General features: G+C 45.4%; 1 protein-coding gene across 1 annotated transcript; it reads left to right on the forward strand.

Annotated features, from left to right (window-relative positions):
• The first annotated feature begins 3,583 nt into the window (after positions 1–3,583).
• LIX1L (limb and CNS expressed 1 like) lies at positions 3,584–22,742 on the forward strand. Its single transcript, XM_084613657.1, has 6 exons — positions 3,584–3,891; positions 10,219–10,382; positions 11,517–11,657; positions 14,024–14,119; positions 16,847–16,924; positions 17,140–22,742. The coding sequence occupies exons 1-6, from the start codon at positions 3,624–3,626 to the stop codon at positions 17,380–17,382; spliced, it is 990 nt and encodes a 329-aa protein (XP_084469783.1). The 5' UTR covers positions 3,584–3,623; the 3' UTR covers positions 17,383–22,742.
• Positions 22,743–23,450: the final 708 nt, after the last annotated feature.

The raw sequence follows: 23,450 nt of genomic DNA on the forward strand, positions 1-23,450 counted from the left end.
GAGAAACTGCTGAATTGGAATTCATTTGCAAATTGGATACTATTAATTTAGGCTTAAATAGAGACTTGGAGTGGCTAAGTCATTATGCAAGGTAGCCTGTTTCCTCTTGTTTTTTCCTACCCCCCCCCCCCAGATGTTCTGGTTTAACTTGGATTTTAACTTGAAGAGTGGTCAGTTTGGATGAGCTATTACCAGCAGGAGAGTGAGTTTGTGTGTGTATGGGGGTGGGGGGGATGTGAGAACCTGGATTTATGCAGGAAATAGCCCAGCTTGATTGTCATGCACATTGTGTAAAGAGTTGTCACTTTGGATGGGCTATCACCAGCAGGAGAGTGAATTTGTGTGGGGGGGTGGAGGGTGAGAAAACCTGGATTTGTGCTGGAAATCACTTTAGATAAGCTATTACCAGCAGGACAGTGGGGTGGGAATAGGTATTGTTTCATATTCTCTGTGTATATATAAAGCCTGCTGCAGTTTCCACGATATGCATCTGAGGAAGTGAGCTGTAGCTCACGAAAGCTTATGCTCTAATAAATTGGTTAGTCTCTAAGGTGCCACAAGTCCTCCTTTTCTTTTTGCGAATACAGACTAACACGGCTGCTACTCTGAAACCTGTATTTTCTACAGTGTCTTTCATATAAATGGTATCCCAGGACGCTTCACAGAATTAAATAAATAACAGCAGAAAGGTGTGAGAAAAGAGACATTTTCAGCTGAGATCAGAAAGCAGAATCGATGAAGCAGAAGGATACGGGTGGGGCTGTTCCAGACTGCGGGAGCTGTAAAGGGGGAGGCTCTTGCCCAGCATTAGAGAGGACAGACATGGACACAGGTACTCAGATACTCAGGTGATGGGCATGGTGTAAAGATCTAGATCGATACATTTTAGATAGATTAAATACAATTTAGATTTGATTTGATTCTTAAATTCCTGTAAAATGTTCAGATACTTGATAGAGCAAACGTAACCCACACACCTACTGTATGTGTGGTGCTCTGTCCCATCTAGTGGCACCAAGACAACTTAGAGAGAGAGATTAATGAGTTTGCTCTACAGCTTCAGCTAACAGCCAGCTGACTTTTAGCTCATGCGGTAGAGGTTCATACACTAAGCTCCAGAGGTCCCAGGTTCGATCCGATCCTGCCTGCCAACAACCAGGGTCTGTTGGCATTACACAAATACAAACCTTATCCTAGCACATGCTTAACATATCATCACTACTTCTGTCACATACCCGAGGACTCTATCGTTGATGACACTTCTGTTAGCTTGTCCTGTGGATGACATATTTTAAACGGCATTAACAGAAAGAAAAAAAGAGAGAGAGAGAGAGAGTGAGGCAGGGAACAGGGCCCCCCTGCTGATTCAGCAAAACCCAGTTACAAGTTTATCTGTAATAATAATTACATTAATAACATCTAGTGATACTTCATTCCCACTCAGCCCTGGCCTTAGGGGACACATGGCTCGGGAGGGTTTGGATGCTTGTGAATGAGAAAGGAGTCATTTGCTGGGGATTGATCATAGGTGGGTCTAAATTAAGGGGGGCAGATGAGATGGCAGATAGCGAGAGAGGGTGAGTGGGAAGAAGGGAAGATCCAATGAGTGCTCCCTGCCATGATGTGATGGGGACCATCCTAATCATCCCCCCTCCACAACCAAAGACTGGAATAGAATCCAGGACTCCTGGCTCCTTGAACCTTTGCCCTGTGCCACACTTTCCCAGAATCCGTGGCCACACTCCCAAAATTCTTAGCATTTGGCCAGACTCCCAGACTTCCTTGCACTTGGCCACACTCCCAGGATTCATTGCTGTGGAACATGACTGTCCTTCTCTCGCAGGAGATAGGCGGGTTCTGACTGGCTAAATTCCATAGTCCCTGCCCCCTGACAACACCAACTGGGCTGTGATTAGAATATTATCATGTTCCTCGTCTTTTTTTCAGGCTTCAGAATAGCAGCCATGTTAGTCTGTATTCACAAAAAGAAAAGGAGTACTTGTGGCACCTTCGAGACTAACAAATTTATTTGAGCATAAGCTTTCGTGAGCTACAGCTCACTTCATTGGATGCATTCAGTGGAAAATACAGTGGGGAGATTTATATACATAGAGAACATGAAACAATGGGTGTTACCATACACACTGTAATTAGAGTAATCACTTAAGATGAGCTGTTACCAGCGGGGGTTGGGGGGACACCTTTTGTAGTGATAATCAAGGTGGGCCATTTCCAGCAGTTGACAAGAATGTCTGAGGAACAGTGGGAGGTGGGGGGATAAACAAGGGGAAATAGTTTTACTTTGTGGAATGACACATCCACTCCCAGTCTCTCGTCAAGCCTAAGTTAATTGTATCCAGTTTGCAAATTAATTCCAATTCAGCAGTCTCTTGTTGGAGTCTTTTTTTGAAGTTTTTTTGTTGAAGAATTGCAACTTTTAGGTCTGTAATTGAGTGACCAGAGAGATTTAAGTGTTCTCCAACTGGTTTATGAATGTTATAATTCTTGATAGGTTTCAGAGTAACAGCCGTGTTAGACTGTATTCGCAAAAAGAAAAGGAGGACTTGTGGCACCTTAGAGACTAACCAATTTATTTGAGCATAAGCTTTCGTGAGCTACAGCTCACTTCATCGGATGTCTGATTTGTGTCCATTTATTCTTTTACGTAGAGACTGTCCAGTTTGGCCAACGTACATGGCAGAGGGGCATATGATGGCACATATCACATTGGTAGACGTGCAGGTGAACGAGCCTCTGATAGTGCGGCTGATGTGACTAGGCCCTATGATGGTGTCCCCTGAATAGATATGTGGACATAGTTGGCAACGGGCTTTGTTGCAAGGACAGGCTCCTGGGTTAGCGGTTCTGTTGTGTGGTATGTGGTTGCTGGTGATTATTTGCTTCAGGTTGGGGGGCCGCCTGTAGGCAAGGACCCGCCTGTCTCCCAAGGTCCGTGAGAGTGATGGGTGGTCCCTCAGGATAGGTTGTAGATCCCTGATGATGCGCGGGAGAGGTTCTGGTTGGGGGCTGAAGGTGAGGGCCAGTGGGGTTCTGTTACTTTCTTTGTTGGGCCTGTCCTGTAGTAGGTGACTTCTGGGTAACTCTCCTGGCTCTGTCAATCTTTTTTTCAGTGAGGCGTAATTTAATTGGCTAGATTTTTTCATTCCCCGCCCACTTTCATCCAGCCAGGCAGCTGGTTGGACACCCAGAGAAGTCCCCGCCCCCTCAATTGATCATCTGCCTCTTGATTCGTTCCCTCCTCAGTCATCGGCAGCGATACGGGCGGTGATTGGGTATATCGCCTTCAAACCCCGCCCTCTCTTGGGAACACTCTTTTTTGATTCGCCCACCCTCTCTCCTTCTTCGTCCCCGGGCTGACGAGCTCTGATTGGACAGCTCACTTTCAGTCCCCGCCCACTCCCGTGGGACTCGGCTCTGTGATTGGGCAAATTGCCTCTAACCCTCCGCCTCTTCCCGGGGGTTCTGCGCTGCGATTGGCTTCTCCGTCCTGTAGGGCCCGCCCACCCCTCACCCCCGCCTGGTGAGTGGCAGCCCTGGGGCGGCGCCCCCCCCCCCCCCTCGGCTCAGTCGGGGCAGGGTACGGAGGCCGACCGGCGGCGGCGATGATGATGGAGGCGGTGCGCGCCCAGCGGCTGCAGCCCGGGGTGGGGACGCTGCGCTCCCTGCGCCCCGGCGTGACCGGGGCCCCCGCGGTGGCCGCCTCGGCCCCTCCGCCCCCCGCTCCGCCCCCGCTGCCGGCGGCGCCTCCGGGGCTGGGGCTGCCGGGCCCGGGGGCCTCGCCGGGCGGAGCGGGGCCCCCGGCCGTGCTGCGCGAGGCGGTGGAGGCGGTGGTGCGCAGCTTCGCCAAGCACACGCAGGGCTACGGCCGAGGTGAGTGAGGGGAGCCGCGGGGGCCGGCACCCGCCGTGCGAGACCCCCCCCCCACCGCACAGCCCGGGCGGGCAGGGCCCTGGCACGTAGCGCTACCGCCGGGCGGGGGGGGGCTGGGACACCCCCTCCCCCCCCCCCCACACCCGCCGGCCATGGAGACCCTGCCTCAGGGCTCAGCTGGGGCGAGTGGGACTCCCCATCTGAGATCTCCCCCAATCCTGGGGGGCTGGGACCGCTCCCGCCCCCCCCCACACACACACTGGGGGATCCCCAGTCCCATCACAGGGATCGGGGAAGTGGATCCCCTGCCCCACACTGCAGGGCCCCCTTGTCTGTGGGGACTGGGTCCCCCCCAAGCAGTGTGACTGTTGGAGTGAGAGGGGGGGAGCTGGGAGACCCCCCCCCACACACTCCGCTGTCCTTTCCGAGTGGGGACTCCCTGTACTCGGGGGGTATAGTAAAGGTGAGGACGGAGACCTGCTACTCCATCCTGACTTCTACCTGGGGGCTCCTGGGGATCCCCTTACGCTCAGGGATGTATGTGGCAGAGGCAAACCAGGGGATTGGGAGTGACCAGAAGACATTGCTAATGTGTCGGCTCTTCTCTTATAGTGTCTCTCTCTTTTAAAAAAAAAACTTTCTCTTGTTACCCTGATCGTAGGGGTCACTTGTAAGGGACAGCTCTGGTGGCAAACCGCCGATCATTCTGTTTCACCTCCTGTAGTTGATAGTACTTCGCATCATGTCAGTTGCACACTTTCCCCCTGCTTGGTCCTCCGTTTTCATCTGGGGTTTGCCTGGGTGCCCAATCTGAGACACCTAAAAGGGCCTATGTTTCACACCGTGCTGAGCCGTCTGCTGTCTGAAAATCAAGTCCCTTTAATGTGTGTCAGGTTGGTCAATTGAAATCACCAGTCTTTGAAAACTTAGGCTCGGAAAACATAGGTAAATGTCAATATAAGACTGGCAGGGGGCAGGAGTGTGGGAGGTGTGGGGGTGTTGTGTTAGGTGTAGGATCTGAAACAATTCTTTACTGTGTTTGAAGATAAGTAGGTTTCAGACTCGTGGTGCTTCTGTAACTTGCCTGCGTAAATGTACACCAGTTACTAATCTCCCTGTCAGAGGAGAAAAGTTTTGTTTGACAGCTGTGTGTGTGTGTGTTGGTTGGGTCCTGAGCATGTGTATGAGACCTTTACTCCTTGGTTAGTGCCCAACAAAAGGCTCTTTCACACCCACAGGCAGCTATGAAGGGTGTTTTGCTGGGCATACCGATGGTTTCCTTTCTTCCCACCCCCACACATGCATTCTAAGTGACTATTTTCCATGAGATCCCTCTCCCTGCTCAGCTTACCTGCAGCTGCAGGTGATGCTGTTCACCACAACAGTGAGTGGAAGAAGTGACTAGCTCCTCGGACTGTGTGTCTGCGCTAGAGTGGGCTGCTTTGGAAGTGTTAACTACACCACACCCCATCCTGAGGTCTCCAAGTATTGCCTCAGATGCTCCCAATTCATATGAGAGCACTTCAGGGAAGCCTCAGATCTGAGTGTCCTGCACATCCCATCTGGTCCTCTTAAGACACGTGGAAGCAGTAAAGATGATTAAACTTCAGTCTTTACTGGCACAAAGTTGGAAAGTATCCGTCTCCCCACCCATCTGGAGATGCTCTGCAACTGTTTTGAGTTCCCGAGTTCCGGTTATGACGGCAGGTCCAGTAGATGCAGTTATACACATCCTAAATGCTTGGCAGACGTTATTTGACTTGAATGCAATGGAACTGCTGCTCTTCTGGCTCAGAAGCGTTTCAGCACCATGTGGAATCACTTACTCTTCCTTATTTAATATGCGAGTCAGATGTGCTATCATGTACACAATACAGGGACCAGGGTCTACGCTCCAAGGCAATAAATAATTGATGTGACTGATGGCCAAAGCACTCTATCTATGTGTGACTGGGCTACATCTCTTCGTATCCTGGCTTTAAGTAGCAAAGCTAAGTGGGAACTGCTGCTTTTCTACTGGTTAAGTTTGGAAAAGGGAGAAACGCTTTTGCTCCCTGCAGTGTTCTGTAGATTCAGTGCTTTTATCTGGATGGGGTGCATGTGTGCTTGGCATTTCCCGTTCCCCCATGGACGACGGTCATAAATGCTGAAAAGTGTTTTGATTGGACCTTTTGCTGCTGGTGTCCGTGTTAGAGCTTGTTGACCCAGTGTCTGCTGTTCTCAAATATGTTAAAATTCCTTTGGCTAAATACTGGTGTCTTGTATGCAAGATGGAAGTTGATACATCATCTGCCTCACAGCCCCTCTGTTCTCTCAGATCCTTTCTCAAATCCCAACAATCTTCTTCCTTTTTCATTTCAAGACTCTTGTATCTTCTCAAACCCCAAGTGCTCTGCTTTGCTTCACGTTCTCATTTACACTATAAATTCTTCTGGGTGTGGGAACATGTCCTGAGGATGTAAAGAGCCATGTATGTGCTCTATCACTACTAGTGCAATAGAATGTTAGGGCACTTTAAATACTAAAATAAACCTGGCAACCTCCTGGTGACATCCCTGGTTAGAGATAGGGAAACTGAGGCATAGATTGAAAACAGCCCTCCAGGGTCCTACAGCAAGTCCTAACTTGTTCCCTTGCTCTAATCACTACATGTCATTTCCACAGTAAATTAATGTACCATTTGATTCAGTTGGCCCTTTCTCCCAGTCAAGCAGAGTCTCAAATGACTACTTTTCCTGTAGTATTCTGGCTGCCACTAGGAATCTTCAAAAAGCTGATCTTAATTACACTTTTCAGTGGTGAACCTACTCATCAGATGTTATGAGCAGGGCTGGGCCTGCTCAAAAAAGTTTTAATGTTTTAATGGAAAATTGGACAACTCAGTATTCAACAACTTCAGTTGTTTCTCAAAGGGTCACAGCCAAAATACACATCGAGCTTCTGGCTTGCAACACAGATGTTATTTTACATCCTCTTTGGATCAGAACCTCCAGCCCTCTTTCCTTGTGGCTTCTGATTTTTCCCATCTCCCCACTTCTACTGTTAATTCACATGTCAGCAGCAGAACTCTGAACGCTAGGAATCCACCCGTTTCAAGCACGGCCTCTTTGGGAGGATGGGAGTGAATCAGTGATACATTTTGAGAGCTCTAGTCAGGCAAAGAGCTGACGCTTGCTACCCAGAACAAATACAAGATGGAAGTTGTCTCCCTGCAGAATCTGTATGCAGCTGTGAACAAATGCCCTTTGCCTCTGACTGACTGAAAGATCACTCCACTGGCTAAGCACTTATTACCTGATAAATATGCATGGTGGAGTGGCCTTTATAGCGCTATTCAGCCGTAACTATGCTGAAAGGGAAAAGACAGATAGGAATATTCTCTATGCATATTCAAGAAATACCATAAGTCTCCTAATTTGCTCTGATATGATTCTTTTTTTAATGTCTTTTTTCCCTATTCACAGCAACCAGGCTTGCTGGGTTTCTCTTTCAGTTTTTTCTTGTTTAACTCTCTCTTCTCTCTTTTTAAATTGACCCCATTCTCTGTTGGGCTGGAAGCATTAATTTCAGTCCTTGAGAGAGAACCTCTTGGATACTCCTCAGCTGCCAGACCTAATGCTCCAGTTGCTAACAAAGTACCCTGCAAAACAAATAAGCAGTGTGCAACATAGAAAGGAGCTTGTCTCACACTGAAAACTTAAGTCCCATGCACTAGCTAAACAGTGTCTCCTTGTTACCTCCACTTAAGCGCTTGGCATCCAGTTCCTTGTCTTAACTAAATTAACAAACTTTTTATTGTTTTGAATGTTCATAATAACAAGGGGGGGGGTGATTTCAGCCTTTTCATGCTGCTTGATGTAGCTTAGTTTCAGTTTTTCATTTGTGAAGTTGCTGGTATTTGGTCAGAGCTGCAAAGATTCAGTTGCCCTATGCTAAATGGGGTGTCAAACTGTTTGTTGAATAAGGCATATAGGCTCTGGCTCCCCGTGGGGGATTATATGCACAATTTATCTTGTCAATAGAAAGGGAATCTGCTTGCCTATGTTTGAATTCCATGCTCAGGCTGGTGTGCTGTAGCGCTGGCCAGGAACCACATAGATTGTGCACGTTTCCCTGTGAATCTCGAGTTTAAAACTACCCCCGTGTTGTGTGTTTAAGGAAAAATCCATACCCCAACCTTGAAAGTGATCCAAGCCAAGTGCTCGTTATTAACTAACTCCCTGAAACATTGCATCTGAGGCAGGCGGGTAAAATGTTCTAGTGAGAAACTTGTGGTAACTATCTTGTTGGTTCCATTCTACAGGGAGCTAATGAAACTAATTATCTTAGAGGCAATAAGATAAAGCTAGTTCTCTTATCCTGAAAACTGCACGGATGAAAACCTAAAGTGTTACTTACAGTACAGTGTGTGGGCTAATAAAATGTTTAGCAGGATAGCTTGAAGTACCTAGCGTGCTACTCTTGTGTGTCATCAAACTGATCTTCCGTCGTGTCACTTTCCCATGGGAAGATTTCTGTAAGCAGGGGAGTCATCTTGCTGGTTTTGTCTTTCTGTAAAAGAAATTGGAATAACTCTCTAGCAGGATTCCGCATGGAAGGGCATATTGTGTTCTAACTCTTCTTTCCAGTAGCATTCTTTTGTTCGCAAAATGTTACTCTAATTCATTTTGTACATTGCTTCATTTCAAAGTGATAACTGAGGTTGGAAAAGGCCCAGAGAAGGGTAATGAAGATGGGTTAGGAGAGGATTTTCCTAGAACTATATATCGCAAAAACCTAGAATTATTTAGTGCAGAAAGTAGCTTAGAGGGAACTTTCAAATTTAAGATTTTGATGGAAGCTGTGGGATCCCTCCAGTGGCAGGAGGAATTGCTCTAATGTTAAGGGCAGATAAATTTAGAACAAATAAAAGGAAATGCTTCTTCCCTCACAGCACATGAAATTCAGAGCTGCAGGGAATCCTGGATAATGTTGATGACTAATGTTTGTAATTCCTGCACGTATACAAAGATAAGAGTAATTGAATCTCATGCTTCCTAACCTCTGTGGTGATAAGCTTGTGGCCAGGAGCAATCTTTCTGCCATGTGCATCCCTGCACAGTTAGTTGGGTGCATAGTGGGATTTTTGCCTTCTCTGAAGCATTGCGGTATTGTCCTCAGGTACAGACAGGATATCTGCTTGAATGTAGTATGGCAAATGTTCTACTTGTTTAAGGAACATCTAGAAGACTGTTAAAGACTGGCTCTTATCCTGAAAGGACCATAATTGCCAAAGTAAGCCAGGGTTAAAGCTTTGGATTCTGGTTTCCTGACATGAATGGAAAAAAAAAACACTTCTACTAAAAATGATATTCCTGGCTTTAGTATGTGATTCACCATTCAATTATACCTCCTCCCATTCAGAGAGACAGTCATGATTTTTAAATGAGGCCTCTCCATTCTGCTCTGTGGTAGCAGACAGTTGATATAGCAGCTAAATGTTCCCACGCAAATGTCAGTGGAATTAGGTAAGGATTAATTTGGGCAGCCCACACCTTCTCTGAATGAGCCTTCTGTGCAGCTCCATAAAACAGTGACCTTCTCAAACTGGACATTAAATGTCTGACTTAAAGGCAGGTGATTTTTATTGGGCATCTTAGTGCCAGGGCAGGTCAGTCAGGTTATTATTGGCTCTCATTAGCCCTGCCACCTGCCGCACAGTGCCACTTGAACACTACAGAATCTTTTGTGGTCTTAAATGTCTGAAGAATCACATCCAGTCTGATTCCTGACACTGAGAGCCCAGCTGATCGGCCCAAGCAAGGGACAAACACATCACTCCCAATGCAGACTGCCTTTAGGAAAAAGACATTTCTGATTTCTTCCCTCATTAACTCTGATCCCTTCTTTAAAATACTCTTCCAAGAGCTTTTCGGTCTTCCCACCCTCCCACCCCACCAGCTCTCTCTGGGTGTGAGTGAGAGGAAAATTTCACTACCTGAAGTCTTGCCTTTTAACTCACTGTATGTTTAGATTGTTGTGTCTCAAGATTAGAACCTGGGTCTAGCGGTGCTGAGCACCTACAATTCTGCTTGAAGTTGACCATTCTCAGAATTGGACTGTTAGCTCCATGGGGAGGGACACTGCTGTCGTATTGGTACAGCGCAATGTGTGTGAATGTGCAAATGACTCTCCATTTCTGTAGACCAGCAGTCACAAGTGGTGAGCAGTAAAACCAGTTTCTCAGGCTCAGTTTCCTGCGCTCGATTTTTGCAGTATGAAAAGACCATTTCTCTCTCTGATATCCGTCCTTAACTTTTTTTTTTCCCCTGACTTCTATATCTTCAGTGAACGTTGTGGAAGCTCTTCAGGAGTTCTGGCAGATGAAGCAGTCACGTGGTGCTGATCTGAAAAACGGAGCCCTGGTGGTGTATGAGATGGTCCCTTCCAACAGCCCCCCTTATGTCTGCTATGTCACCTTGCCTGGGGGGAGCTGCTTTGGCAGCTTCCAGGTAGGACCACCTGGCTACAGAGACTTGAGTGGCTCTAGCTACACAGCTCATTCTCTATAGAGCTGACTGGGGGGAGTCTATCAATTCCCTCAAATCCCCATTCTTAATGGAATCAAAATTCCTCGATGTGAGGGGTGGGTGCTGGAGACTTTCTGGAAGCCCCAAAACACAGATGGATCCAGACCCATAGTAGAGGGATAAATCCAACCCAACTTAGTTCTGCATGGTAAGTGCAGTGGTCTTTAGCTTGAGATTTGCTGTAGATACGTTACCCCAGGATTACATAGTCCCTACACTCACTGCAGGGAATTAATAGGGTTTCTGCAAATAGTGAGGTTGCATACATGGCATCTAAGGCAATTGGCAAGTATTAGTGTAACTTTTGTTTAGCAATATTTGCTTTAAGTTAAATGCCTTATTTATAGGGTCATAGGGTTAAGTAGCTGAGTACAGTTACAGTGTGAATTCTAGAGACAACGAACTTCAATAGAGTTGCAGTCCCTATTGCAGCTCTGATTTCGACCCAGTGTCTCTTCCCAAGATGCTCAGAAAAGTTTGGCAGCCAAACTAATAAGGCATGATCAATAACCGCTGCCTTTCCTTTGTTACAAAGGAAAAGGTCCAATCCAAATTCTTAACCAGAAAGATTAAAGTCCAAAAATCACACAGGGTCCTGATTGCATTTCAGGTTCCTTTACTGCAGTGGCTTAAGGCAGAGTTATGCTCTAGTCTTGGTTTGAGGAAGGCATCCAAAAGAAACAAATTCCAGCAGCTGAGCTGCCTCCCCATCCTGCAGAGCAGCCCTCGTGTTTAGAGAAGGATGGCTGTGTTTGGGTTTTAAGATAATTAATTTTGTTGGCAATCCAGTTGGTGGTATTTCCATGTCCACATAGTATGTGCTGACTTCAGTTTCCAGTTTAATTTTTGCATTCAGTATGGCTGGGCTTGCTGTGGTTTAAAACACACTCCTAATGACTTCAGGATGTCTGGGGAAAATAGCTTTCCAGCACTCCACAACAACTGCCACCTAACAGCCATTTCATATATGCGGGGAGAACTTTGGAGTGTGTCGGCCTTAACTGATCTAAGCCGTCTCTGCTTTTCTGTTCTGATGACTTATACGTCTGTCCCCAGTTCTGTCCGACCAAGGCGGAAGCCAGGAGGAGCGCTGCGAAGATTGCACTAATGAATTCTGTCTTTAATGAGCACCCCTCCCGGAGGATCACAGATGAGTTCATTGAGAAGAGTGTCTCAGAAGCCTTGGCGTCTTTCAACGTAAGGGCTTTGAATGTCTTGACTGTTGCAGTTGGTAGGGACAGGCTGATTGGAAAGTTTCATAAATCTATGGGAAGGGAAATTTCTTTTGCATCTGGAAACCCTTATGGCAGGTTTTCCAGTGATTCTTGGAATGATATAGAAATACTAAAAATAAAAATAAACTCTTACTCTAATTCTTGTTTTCTCTCAAACTGGATTCAAAATCCCTTCTCCATCTATCCTCTCAGCCCTGCACTTGGGGTCAAATCTGCACCCAGTTAGATCAGCAGACTTACTTTGGACTGGCATATCGGAGAGCAGCATTTAGCCCTTAATGTTTTCAGCATGCCCACTGTTGAGGACCTGTTAACTCCAAACTTCTTCCACTTCCAGGAGAAGCACTTCACATCTTTTCCTACAATTCCGGCCAAGTTTCTTTTAAATATAAAAATGTCTCTCTTGTATAGAACTGCTTTTATGTGAGCTAAAATGAAAGACTGGCTTGCTTCAATGCCTGCCCATGTCTGGTACTACCAGTAACCCAAGAAAGGTTGGCTAGATAGTCTCATTTTTTTCTTGCAGAAGATATAGGTATAACAACTTGCTGGAGTATAGTGGTTCCATGTGGTATTACTTGGAATGCCTGCAGGATGAGATTGTCAAAGGATCCTAAGGGAACAAGGCACCAACTCCATTGACTTTCAAGGGAATTGGTGCTCTAAATCCCTTAGAGCTTTTGAAAATCTTCCCCTATAATTCATGGTAATAGGGCTTGATGACACAAAAATGGAGTATGTGATTTAAAAACCAGGAGCATTTTATTACATGGTGACTTCTCTGCCATAGATGTTCTAATCAATGTAATGTTTCCACCTATCTGGGATCCTGTGTACTTTTATAGGGGTAGTCTCTGAAAAAACAAGACTAACTAGGCCAGAAAGCATCAAAAACGTTTCTCTAAGTGCATCGGGGGGGGGGGGGGAATATTGATAGGACTTTACAAGGCACTGCCTCCTTCAAAATGTAATAGTTAATCGCACCTTGCTGTTTCAAAAAAGGTGTCTGACTTCCTGGTGCCCACCGGGCCTGGAACAAGATCAGCTCCTTTCCGTTACTGAGCCTACAGTGTTCAAGCCTGATGAACTCTTGGGGTGTGGAGCTTCTCTGATCAGCCTGTTATTGTGTGCAGCCTCATTATTTGAGCCAGGTGCATTACAAAGCTGTACCTGTTTAAATACTTGGTGGTAGGCATGTTAAACTTCCTAGTGCCAAAATCATACTTTGTCAGAATGAGTTTTTACTGTGCATTCAGACAGCACCTAATGGAACCCAAACTACTGTGTGAACCTTGAAACAATCTTACAATCCTAAATGTTATTGAAAGATAGCATCTGATCATATAAATGTAGGACTGGAAGGGACTTGGGAGTCAAATTCAGCCCCCTGTCTTGTGCCAAGAGCATGAAACAGTTTGCATTGAAATCCAGGTCAAAATTTGCAGAGATCCTGTAGGGGGCTGGCTAATATGCTAGTCAACAAGTACAAGATACAACAGGCATGCAAGTGTGTGACCTCTGATACCTTATCAACTACTGAAGCTAGGAAAATACTGCCGTGAATTTCTTGGAAAGCTGGTATTGCCGGACTTCAGTGATGATCCTGGTGGTCCAAAAGACGTTGAAATGGTCACTGGTTCCTCAAACTAGATAAAATTGGAGGCTTTTGAGAACAGGTTGGAGAAGGGATGGTCTAGATCTACTTAATCCTGCCTCAGCACAAGGGCATGGACTAAATGGCCTTTTGAGTTCTCTTCCACCCCTACATTTCTATGATTCATGAAAATATAAGCCATCATAGTTCACACACTAGACAGAAGTCTGTGGAAGTATGCATGAGGAAATCTGCCCAGAGCATCAGGTCACAGATATTAGATTTTCTGGATACTCCTTGATTCCCTGCTCAAATCTCAGGTTTCATGTTGTGTCCACCTGAATCCAGTTAATTCCAAAGCACCTCTGAGCACTTGTCGTCTAGATATGGCTGCTGTAAAGTATCATAATGTTTCTCCAAGATGGAGACAAGTCATCGGCTTTTGTCTTGTCCTGATAGCTTCTGTCTTGGGACATTTCCTCGCAAGAGCACACTGTTTAGTGGAAGTTGGAGGAATTCAAAATCTCTTCCATGTTTGTAGAATCTGTGAAACATTCAAGGTGGTTAAAGTTTGCCTCATCAGAGTACAAACAAACAGTCTGTGGAGCCTGAAAATGTCTCTTGACTAATAGCAGCAGAGCCATGTGGGAACACCGCTTAGCAGCATGCCAAGCTGGGTGGTTGCCCTTTTCTGTTTAGAGGTTGTAATTCTTTAATATTACTCTTTGTTGCAGGGTAATAGAGAAGAAGCCGATAACCCGAACACTGGAATTGGTGCTTTCCGTTTTATGCTGGAATCCAACAAGGGAAAATCAATGTTAGAGTTTCAGGTACTATCCATAACTTGATTCCCCACTCCAGTCTTGATTAAAGTGGGTTTTTAAAAAAAATCTTCTAGTTACATCATTCAGTGCTACAGAATGTACTAGGTCTGTGCATTCAGAAGGCACGTGCTGCTATGTTTTTTGTATTGCTATACGCTTACTGCTAGATAAGAGCTCCAGCCACAGAATCCAGACCAGGATTTTTCAAGCCTTCGAAAGTTCAAGGATATTTGGATTATGCAGGGTTCTGTTTTGGGCTCCCCTCTGATTAAAACATCTCTTGAGATGCTCGCATAGACCAGTATTATGGAAGGGGTTGTGCATGCATCATGTGATCTAGTGCCTTCAGTACTGGAATATGTGGGTAATGCAAGAAGCAACATGGTCTAGTGGTTTGAGGACTAGGAGTTCTGGGTTCTATTCCCAGCTCTTCCACTGATTTGCTGTGTGACCTTGGGCAAGTCATTTCACCTGTTATCATTTTCCCCTCTCTGTGAAAGTAAGTGGGCTAGCTATTCCCATTTTAAAGCATCTGAAGGTATTTGGATGACAGGCACTATAAGCGTATAGAACTAGGCATTCTGAAGTCTTGAAATCATTGAGATCATCTTAGTTGGTTACCTTAGGTACATCTGCACTGGCAGGTGGAATCTCCAGCTCCGGTAGATGTGTGTGCATGCTAGCTGCGATTGACTCAACATGCTAAGCATAGCTGTGTAGCCACAGTGGCACTGGTTGGTCAGGCTAGCTGCCCGAGTACATGCCTAGGGTCTCTGTCAGGACTGTAGCTTGTCCCACTGGCGTGGCTACGCTGCTATGTGCTAGCTCAGTCGGAGCTAGTATAACGTACATCGCCTGAGCTGGGAATTACATCTCCAGCGCAGACATCCCCTCACCTCATAGTTAGACCTTTACACTGCAGTTCGGAGTGACAGCTGATTAGACGGTGCTTTGGGAGCCAGGGTTTTATTCCCTGCCACTGGGAGGGAGGCTTGTCTAATGGCTAGAGCATCGGGCACACAGAATTCAGACTCTGTTCCCAATTCCGCATCTGACTTGCTTCCACATGTACCCTTCTCTGTTTGATGGGGCATCTGCTTCTCGGGTATTCCGAGGTTTCATTGTTTTTCAAGTGCTTTGAGATCCTTGTGGGGAAGGCCCTTTATGGAAGTACAGATATTACTGTCACCGGAAACTTGAAACAAGGACTTTGCCCACTCCCCACTAGTAGCTGATTTGTCCAGATTCAGGAATTTGATTCTCAGAAGGGGAGAAATAGACCCTACTTTCAGTTGCCAGATGCTCAGAGGAGCTTGGCTGCTTCATGCATGTAGGCAGGCGCCTTAAGCTCGTAACTTAGTTTTTTATTTGGAACTCTCTGCTGTAGGCAAACTTTCTTGACACTGACTTTTTGCCCTGCTGCTCTCCCTTCAATGGTAACATTCCGTAGGCGGAGGTTAGAAGTGTTTATATTAATAGCCCTGTTTACAGAAACTGACGCCACATCCTGTATATTCCTCTGGTTGCATTGTCTGTGGGAAGTCTGTTTTTTCTGTGGGAGTTTATGGAATGAGGTTTGTGTGGCCATCAGAGAAACGTTTGCCCGGTTTCCATTACAACCGAGATCTGCTCTATCACCAACCAGCGTCTGGTGCAATAGCTCCGGGGATGAAAACCGGCATAGAGAAGCACAAACAACGGATGTTACGGCACAAGAGGTATCCCAAAGGATCAGCAGTCTGAAGGATCTTTCCCATCCCATCATTGGGAGTGGTCTTCTGTCTAGCTATGCAAGGCATGGGCATTGCCCTTGGCTGATATCCCGTACAATAACATATGTCCTTTTTAAATAGTTGTTCTATGAATGGCCCTTTTCATCTCTCTGTACTGTAGGACTTTATCAGCATGGCCTCAACTTTAAGTAAGCCAGCTGTGATCACTAATTTATTTATATTGCCGTAGTGCTGAAGGGTCCTATCAGAGTCTAGAGTCCAAGTGGTAGGTGCTCTACAAACCCATAACACAGTCCCTGCCCTGTGAAGCTTATAATCTAAGTAACGGTAATGGCTTCTAGCCTGTTTCGCTCAAGGAGCTCAAAGCACTTCACAAACTTTTCCTGAAGCTTCAGTTCCCTGTGAGGTGATTAACTTATGGATGAGGGAAAAGATCTAGAAAGATGAAGCCACTTGCTCAAGGTTGCAGATAAGAGAATAGAACCAGTCTGTAAATACCACATGGTGAGCTGGAAATATAACCCTGGAATCCTGGCTCCCTGTCCTCTCCTCTAACCACTAAGCCCTCCCTGCTGTGGGCTTAGTAACTAGATGAGCAAAAATGTAAGTGGAAGGAAGGAGTAATTCACTCCTATGTATCTTCCCCACCTTGGTCTGTCTTCTAATAATAGTCCATACCTCTTACCAGCTGTAGCCCTAGCACTTCTTAGCTGCTGATCTCTAAGCACTTTACAGAGGAGGTCAGTATCATTATCCTTATTTTACAGAGGGGGAAACTGAGGCACCAGGAGGTGAAATGACTTGCCCAAGGTTTCAGTAGATATCCTGTGTCCCAGTCCAGTGCCCTCCCCACAAGGGAACACTGCCTCCTGAGGGCTCTATGTTACAGAAAGCTGGCTTTCAGCTGTATGCGAGAGAAGCCTTTTGCCTGTGTACATTTATTGCCGTCCTTCTGTTGACACTCTTGCCCTTCAAAGTTGACTGCCATTTCCCCTTGCAGGAGCTGATGACCGTCTTCCAGCTGTTGCATTGGAATGGCAGCCTCAAAGCCATGCGAGAGAGGCAATGCTCACGACAGGTAAGGCCGGCCTGGGCAGTGGTTGAGTGCTGCTTTGGCAACAGCACTGGAGGTGCCTAAGGGATTCTTGGACCTTTTTGCTTCGGTGCTCATCCAGACCCGTCATTCATTTCCCATCATGCTGTTGTGTGCAGCTGAGCCAGATGCTACTAACCAATGCGCGTGTTCTTAGTGACTCGCCATTCATAAGCTCCCGTCATATTTCTTCCCCCTAGGAGGTGCTGGCTCACTATTCGCACCGTGCTCTGGATGATGACATAAGGAACCAGATGGCCATGGACTGGGTGAACAGGGAGCAGAACACCCCAGGAGCCCTTTCCAGAGAGCTGTCCTCGACAGAGAGGGAGCTGGATGAAGCCCGACTGGCTGGGAAAGAGCTGCGTTTCCACAAGGAGAAGAAAGACATCCTGATGCTGGCAGCTGGCCAGCTGGGGAGCATGCACTCCTCCAACTGCTAGACTCTGCACGCAAACTGTCCAGCTTCCCCATGCATACTAACAATTCCACATTGAAGGGATCTGTACCGTATCACTTAGGGCATATAGCTGCCTCTTTTTCCAGAGTCGTGGCCCATTTGCACATTTTTTTAAGAAGATGTTTTTAAAAGTTTCTGTACAAATTTTTACACTTAGTACTAGCCTTTCGATTACTTTTCAGCTTTCTATCTGCTAAAGAATTCCTGCTCTTTAAAAGTGCATTTAAAAAAAAAAAAAATGCAGCCTTTCAGTGTTAAGACCTCCGTCCGACCCAGGTACCGTACAGATGACCGTATTCAATGGAAATGTAGCAATTCCCCAGGGAGATCTGGATTTGAAGAGATCCAGAAGGCATGTTACGCAGAACTGCCTTTTCTCCTGCTTCTGGTCAAACCCCTCTGCCTTTTGAAAAGCACAGCATCTAGCAATATGTTCTGCTCTTTGTGCTAGAATTCATGCTCCAGTGGAGAACACCTCAAAGCACATGCATGGAGTTTCGGATCTGGGATTTTGATTTGCGCCATTATAGAAATGTGGGGTCAGTCTTCAAGAGTGCCGTCTGCATCTGAGATCAGATTTAAAACTCCACAAAGTGTTACGGGATGGGGTGTTTGTATCTGTTTTTTGCTTTGGTCTTTTCTCTCTTGTACAGAAAGAGTCAGCTGGTGACGTATGTTCAAACTGCTTCCTTAATACCAAATTAGAAGACGCTGGTGGTGGTTAAGGGATTGGCTTTGGTATTAAGGAATTGGGCTCAGCTTTTTAATTAAATCTGTACTAGAGAGAGCTCCGAGCTGTAAGAGCTCTGTAGTCCCCCTCTTGAATCCCCTTTGAACTTTTATGGGACGTGACCCTAGCCTGCGTGGGTGGATAAGCTTGGAATGACGTTCCATGGGCTGATTAGTAGGTGGTGCTATGAAGTGGACAGTACACTTTCCTAGAAGTCAAGCATCTTCATAAGTTAGTCTCATCTCGGTTGGCTGGGGACGCCAGAGTTCTGAGGCTATCCTACCGCTGTCTGGTGTCATGCTGTTTGTCTCCATGCTAGCAACCTGGCTCTGGGTTGCTTTTGAACAGGATGTTGAACTAAACCTTTTTCAGGAAGACCTAAATAAACAGCTTGCCAGATATTTAGAACTGGCTAACAGAAACACTGGGGGAACTGTTCCAGGCATATCACCAAAGGCCCTGTGTTTACTACCTTGTTAACCAGAACTGTATTAACTTCTTGAAGCAGAACCTGGATCCAGCTGGTCCCCAGCAGTGGAAGGTCAGATCTGGATCCAAACCCTATGGTTCAGTCTCAACTACACTGTCTTTCTTTTGGCCAGCATAGAGAGATCTGAACCAAATTATAAACAGGGCTGCACCTAGTCTATAGCACACTAACTAGTTTATAATATAGGTCAGATCTCTCTTCAGGTTGCTAAGAACAGTCTCCCTACATGGTTTTACTCCCTAAAATGTTTAGATTACCCATGCAAAATAGATAACAGTAGGCTGCAAAGGGCTGCATTTAATCTCCACTTTGGAACTGCTCTGTTTGTTATAATGTTGCTTGAACAAAAGATTCCTGAAATGTAAATCTATATATGCACTATTTTTTTTAAACTGATAGAGCCCTGCACTTAGTATAAATATTAGCCCTGTAGTGCAAGTAGCTTAAAATCATCCTTTCAAATACCCAGATGTTTATATCGTTCAGATTTATGGCAGGGGGTGGGGGAATTGCTGGCTTCAGAACAGCAGCACAAAAGGGAAACCCAATCAAGAGACAAAAACTGCATTCCCAACTCCTCTCTAGGGTCTGCTTGTCCCAGTGATTGACATTGAGCTTTCCTAACAGGCTAGGCACTCAGTTGTGAACTGTTTCTTAGTTACCTAACTGCCCTAAGAGGGTTGAAAGAAATCTACGGGGGTTTATCCAATCTGCCCAAGTAGAAACCTCATGTTCAGAAATAGTTTGTGTATGTCTGTGTCATGGACAGAAAAACTGCAGCTTTGTGGAGATGGGGCAGCTGCAAGCACTGTTTTTATCAGGCCATATTTACCGAAGATGTAGTCAAAGCACAACCATACAACTATCTGATCGTTCGCTTCTACACAGTTGTTGGAGGGGACAGGGGGAAGGAAGGGGTTGTTAACACCTTGGGCACCTCTTCTTATCAGCCCTCAAATGATTCTAGTCTGATAAATTCTCCTGTGCACATAAATGCCACTGCAATGCAAGCCAGGGATTAATTGCTCTGGTCACAAACTGAAAACATTTCATTGCTTGCACCAGGGAAAAATGGAAAGTCATTCCAGCCCAGACCATCCAAGTCCCTGGATTTCTGATCTTTGTGCATCTCTGTGACAAATCTAATGGGCATTAGGGAGCCCATGTTTCATATTTTGCTGTGGGGCCTTAGCCCAAACTTGCACTTTGATCAAAGATCCAGATCCATTTGATTCTGCTGAGTTAAAACTGAATATTAATGCACAAAAACAAAATCGTAGTTTGTAATATTCCCAGTAGGAAGTCCTACTCTGTAGTGTTTCCTGTTCATGGCAATAACTCTTTGGTCTGATCTCTCAGATCATAACTACCAAACCTTTTTACCTTTTATCTAGTGACTTGTAGATTTTGTAAGCCTGCTGTGCAAGGCATTTATTTGAAAGGATGTGGAACTCTTTAATCTCACATCCTGCTTTGTGGGGGCTTGCTAGTGTCTGATCAGTTTTGTAAAGGAAAAGTTACAGTATTGGGCCATTACTAGCAAAGTCTGAATCTATTTTTGTGGTGACATAAATGACACAGGGATTGATGGAGCTGGAAGCCATGGTACAGAAAGTATCTGTTAGCTACGCCCACACTGTAATGGTACCAGTTTTAAGCTTGATCATAGGCCAGTCATCCAAGGCCTTTGTCATTTTAGAGTCTTCCTTTACAAAGTAGGATGTTTTTTAAAACATCCACGTGGTACATTTTCTATACTATTTGATTTGCAACATGTAGTGTGCAATGCAATAGATTTGCTTGTAATTCACACAAAATGTCAATCACTATCTCTTGGCTTATGAGCCTTTTCCTCTAGTCAGCATTGAAGAGGCAGGAGGCCTCAGGTGGTGGGGAGGGAAGAGGGGTAACAGTTGAGCACTTTGTACAGTATTTCATATCCTCGATTCACTAGTGTAGTTCAAGTTAAACAGCCAGCTAGAGCACAAGTCTCCTAGCCAATGCAGTCTAACAAAGCAATGATTTGCTGGTGCACAAAATAATCTTCCTCATAACCCGTGAAAGCCTTTTCAGTGTATAATCCAGAAGAGCTGATAGGATCTCTTGTGGGATCTTCAGTCGAAGGCTGTCTTTTAAAAAAATGTATTCTGCCGCTTTGGGATCTTTGTGGATCTCTTCTCATGTTGGCTCTTGGTGTCTCACTAACTGAGACTAGTCTCTGAGGTCCCACTCCGAGAGCAGGAGTCTGCCACCTCTCAACCCCGCTCCATCTTTCGAAAGAAGCCTCTTGCAGAGGATGTTTCAACTAGTAGAATGTGGATATTGAAGCAATGTTATCACAAGAGGGAGCTCAAGAAGAAACTGCATTATTCTTAGGCCTTCTAGTGCTGTAGTCCAGTCCTAACAAGCCTATGTCTGATGGTTTTATATGTGTATATATATTTTTGTATGCAGCCTTTTTACCTGATAGTATTAATGTTTAATGCATTTATAAACTTGATTTGTAAATGGTATTTTTAGTTCTTGGGGTGGTTTTTTTTTTTTGCAGGTTGGTTTCTTGGTTTCTGGACCGTTACTGAGACACTTCATGCTGTTTCTAGAGAAAGGAAATGATTGAGTCTTTACTTTCTTCTAACATTTCCACTTGTGTGTAGAGTTAAAGTAAGTAATGTGACACTGACTTGTCTAAGAACCTAATCCTGCAAATGCTTAAGGCCTCGAGAGAGGTGGTGTTCACAGCATTGGAACCGAAGTGTGTATCTCCAGAAATGTTACTTCCAGGGATGCTCCCTGAGTTGGACACCTTCCTCCCACATTGCTTGGTGCAGGGCAGAATCTGGACCTAGACTTCAGTTCATCTGTTTTGGATTTATTTTTTTTAAATGGCTTACCTGAATTAGTGTTAACCTTACTGTCTGACACAGGGTGGTGCTGCAGAAGTCAAATCGCATTAGAAATTTCCTCACTTATCCAGACATAGGCTGTGTTCATCTTTGACAGCTGAATAATCACTCTTCCCTTTCTGAAGTCTGGTACTTCAGCTCCCAGCAAGCACAGGAAGCTTCTTAGGGTCTGTCTGCTCCCCATTTCAGTGCTAATTTTGGACCTTTTCAAGATGTATTTATTTGCTTATGTGAGACCTTAATGGTTCTCCACTAAAACCAGAAACCCTTACTCTACTCAAATCATCAGCACAGTGTTATACTCTGAATAATAAGGGGTACGTTTCAGATGCTTTTTGGTGCCATTAAAAAATTGCAAGCAACCCTTTGAAACAAACATAAGGATTACATGGTTTCTGTGCTCAAAGGCTAATTCTCTTTAATGGGATTTCTTTGCAGTAGGAGAGGCATATAAAGACTTCATACATAGTACTTTGTTTAAAGGATGATATGTTCGCGTATATCAGCCTTGTCAAATTCTACTCATCCTTTCACATGGAGAATCTTCTTCCAGGCGAGTTAAACATCCCTAGTTTAACCAAGGTAAGGAAAGTTTGGGAAGGTCTGGGCAGGCTCTCACTTTCATGACCGTTGTGGAGGCAGTTTTTTATAATTATATAATAAAATCTGTCTTTATAAGTAGAGCCACACCAGAGGATTTACCTGTTTCTGCTAAGCTAGCAGTCTGTCTAATACTGTGACCTAGCTAGAGCTCTGGCATCTCATTTGCAGACACTCCAAGAACTGATGCAGAGCTATGGGATGTTGCCTCATGCCTTTTTCTACTGGGGTTAGAGAAGAGGGTTTCCTGGGCAGGACCCAGTATAGCTTTATTATAAATAGCAACAAGTGTCTGTGAGTGTCTTTCCTGTGTCCCTACTCCCGCTCCCCGCCTTCTAATCACAAGTTGTCTTGAAATCTCTATCCCCCATGAGCTTCAAGGGGGAATTTGGCTTTTGATCTGATCTGTAGTACCAGCATTATTAATATCCTGGCTTCCTAAGCATCCAGTGTCTCTTCTTTCCTGCCTTCATGCTGTATATTCCAAATCAAACACTACAGTAAGATAAATCACCTTTCACATGTTGTCTCTGCCTTTGTTCCATTGTATCATATAATGTTCAGTACTTCACGTGTTTTGTATGTATAATTTTATACAATAAAATTGATTTTTTTGAGGAGCTGGTTTCTCTCTTTCCTAGGGAGGGATGGTGGATTGACATTCTCTTCAGTGAGAATTTGGTCTAGATTTCCCTCCCCCCCTGCCCCCCCATCAGATGCAGCATTTGCAGCTGCAGTGCATGCATATGAAAGATAGCTTGAGTGTCTGCCATTTCCACCCCAAAGTGTACAAAGATCTGCGGACTGCTGGCTTCTTAACCGGCATTTCCCCTGCTCCACTTTAGTAACCAACTAAAGACAGACTAGCCATGGGGGTAGGAAAGACTAAATATTCCAGTCTTCCTTCTGCCTGGTTTACGGGCTGTTACTCTGGGGTCTAAGCCAGGCTGGCTTGAGCTGGAACAATTGTCAGCAGAAGCACCTGAACTGCTGGGCTTTCGTTTAAAACACTAAATGTTGCAGAAGGAATGGCTTTCCTGCAGCCAAAGGGGGACAGTGATGGAGAGAACACCTGTCAGCCCTGTGCTACCTCCAGCTGCCCTGAGCACCTTTCCTGCTGCTGTTTATGCTCCCTGCTGGGTGCTCAGGGCATCTGAAGCCTCTTGGAATAACTCCCTTGTCCCCCTTGGCTGCTTGCTAATGAGTCCCTGCTGGCTGGAGTATCTGCAGGGTGTCAGATTGTATCAATTCAAACAGCATTTCTTCTGACCCATCTTTCCTGGTGCAGAGCCTCTGAGCCCTGTTAATGTCACACAGGCTCTGCCTTG

This window comes from Lepidochelys olivacea (genome assembly GCF_965140295.1).
Source record: "Lepidochelys olivacea isolate rLepOli2 genome assembly, chromosome: 24".
Classification (NCBI taxonomy): Eukaryota; Metazoa; Chordata; order Testudines; family Cheloniidae; genus Lepidochelys; species Lepidochelys olivacea.

Coding starts and splice junctions, on each gene's coding strand:
- LIX1L (XM_084613657.1), top strand. CDS start 3,624: ATGATGATGGAGGCGGTGCGCGCCCAGCGGCTGCAGCCCGGGGTGGGG. Junction 11,658..14,023: donor AAGCCTTGGCGTCTTTCAAC/GTAAGGGCTTTG, acceptor TCTTTGTTGCAG/GGTAATAGAGAAGAAGCCGA. Junction 16,925..17,139: donor AGAGGCAATGCTCACGACAG/GTAAGGCCGGCC, acceptor TCTTCCCCCTAG/GAGGTGCTGGCTCACTATTC.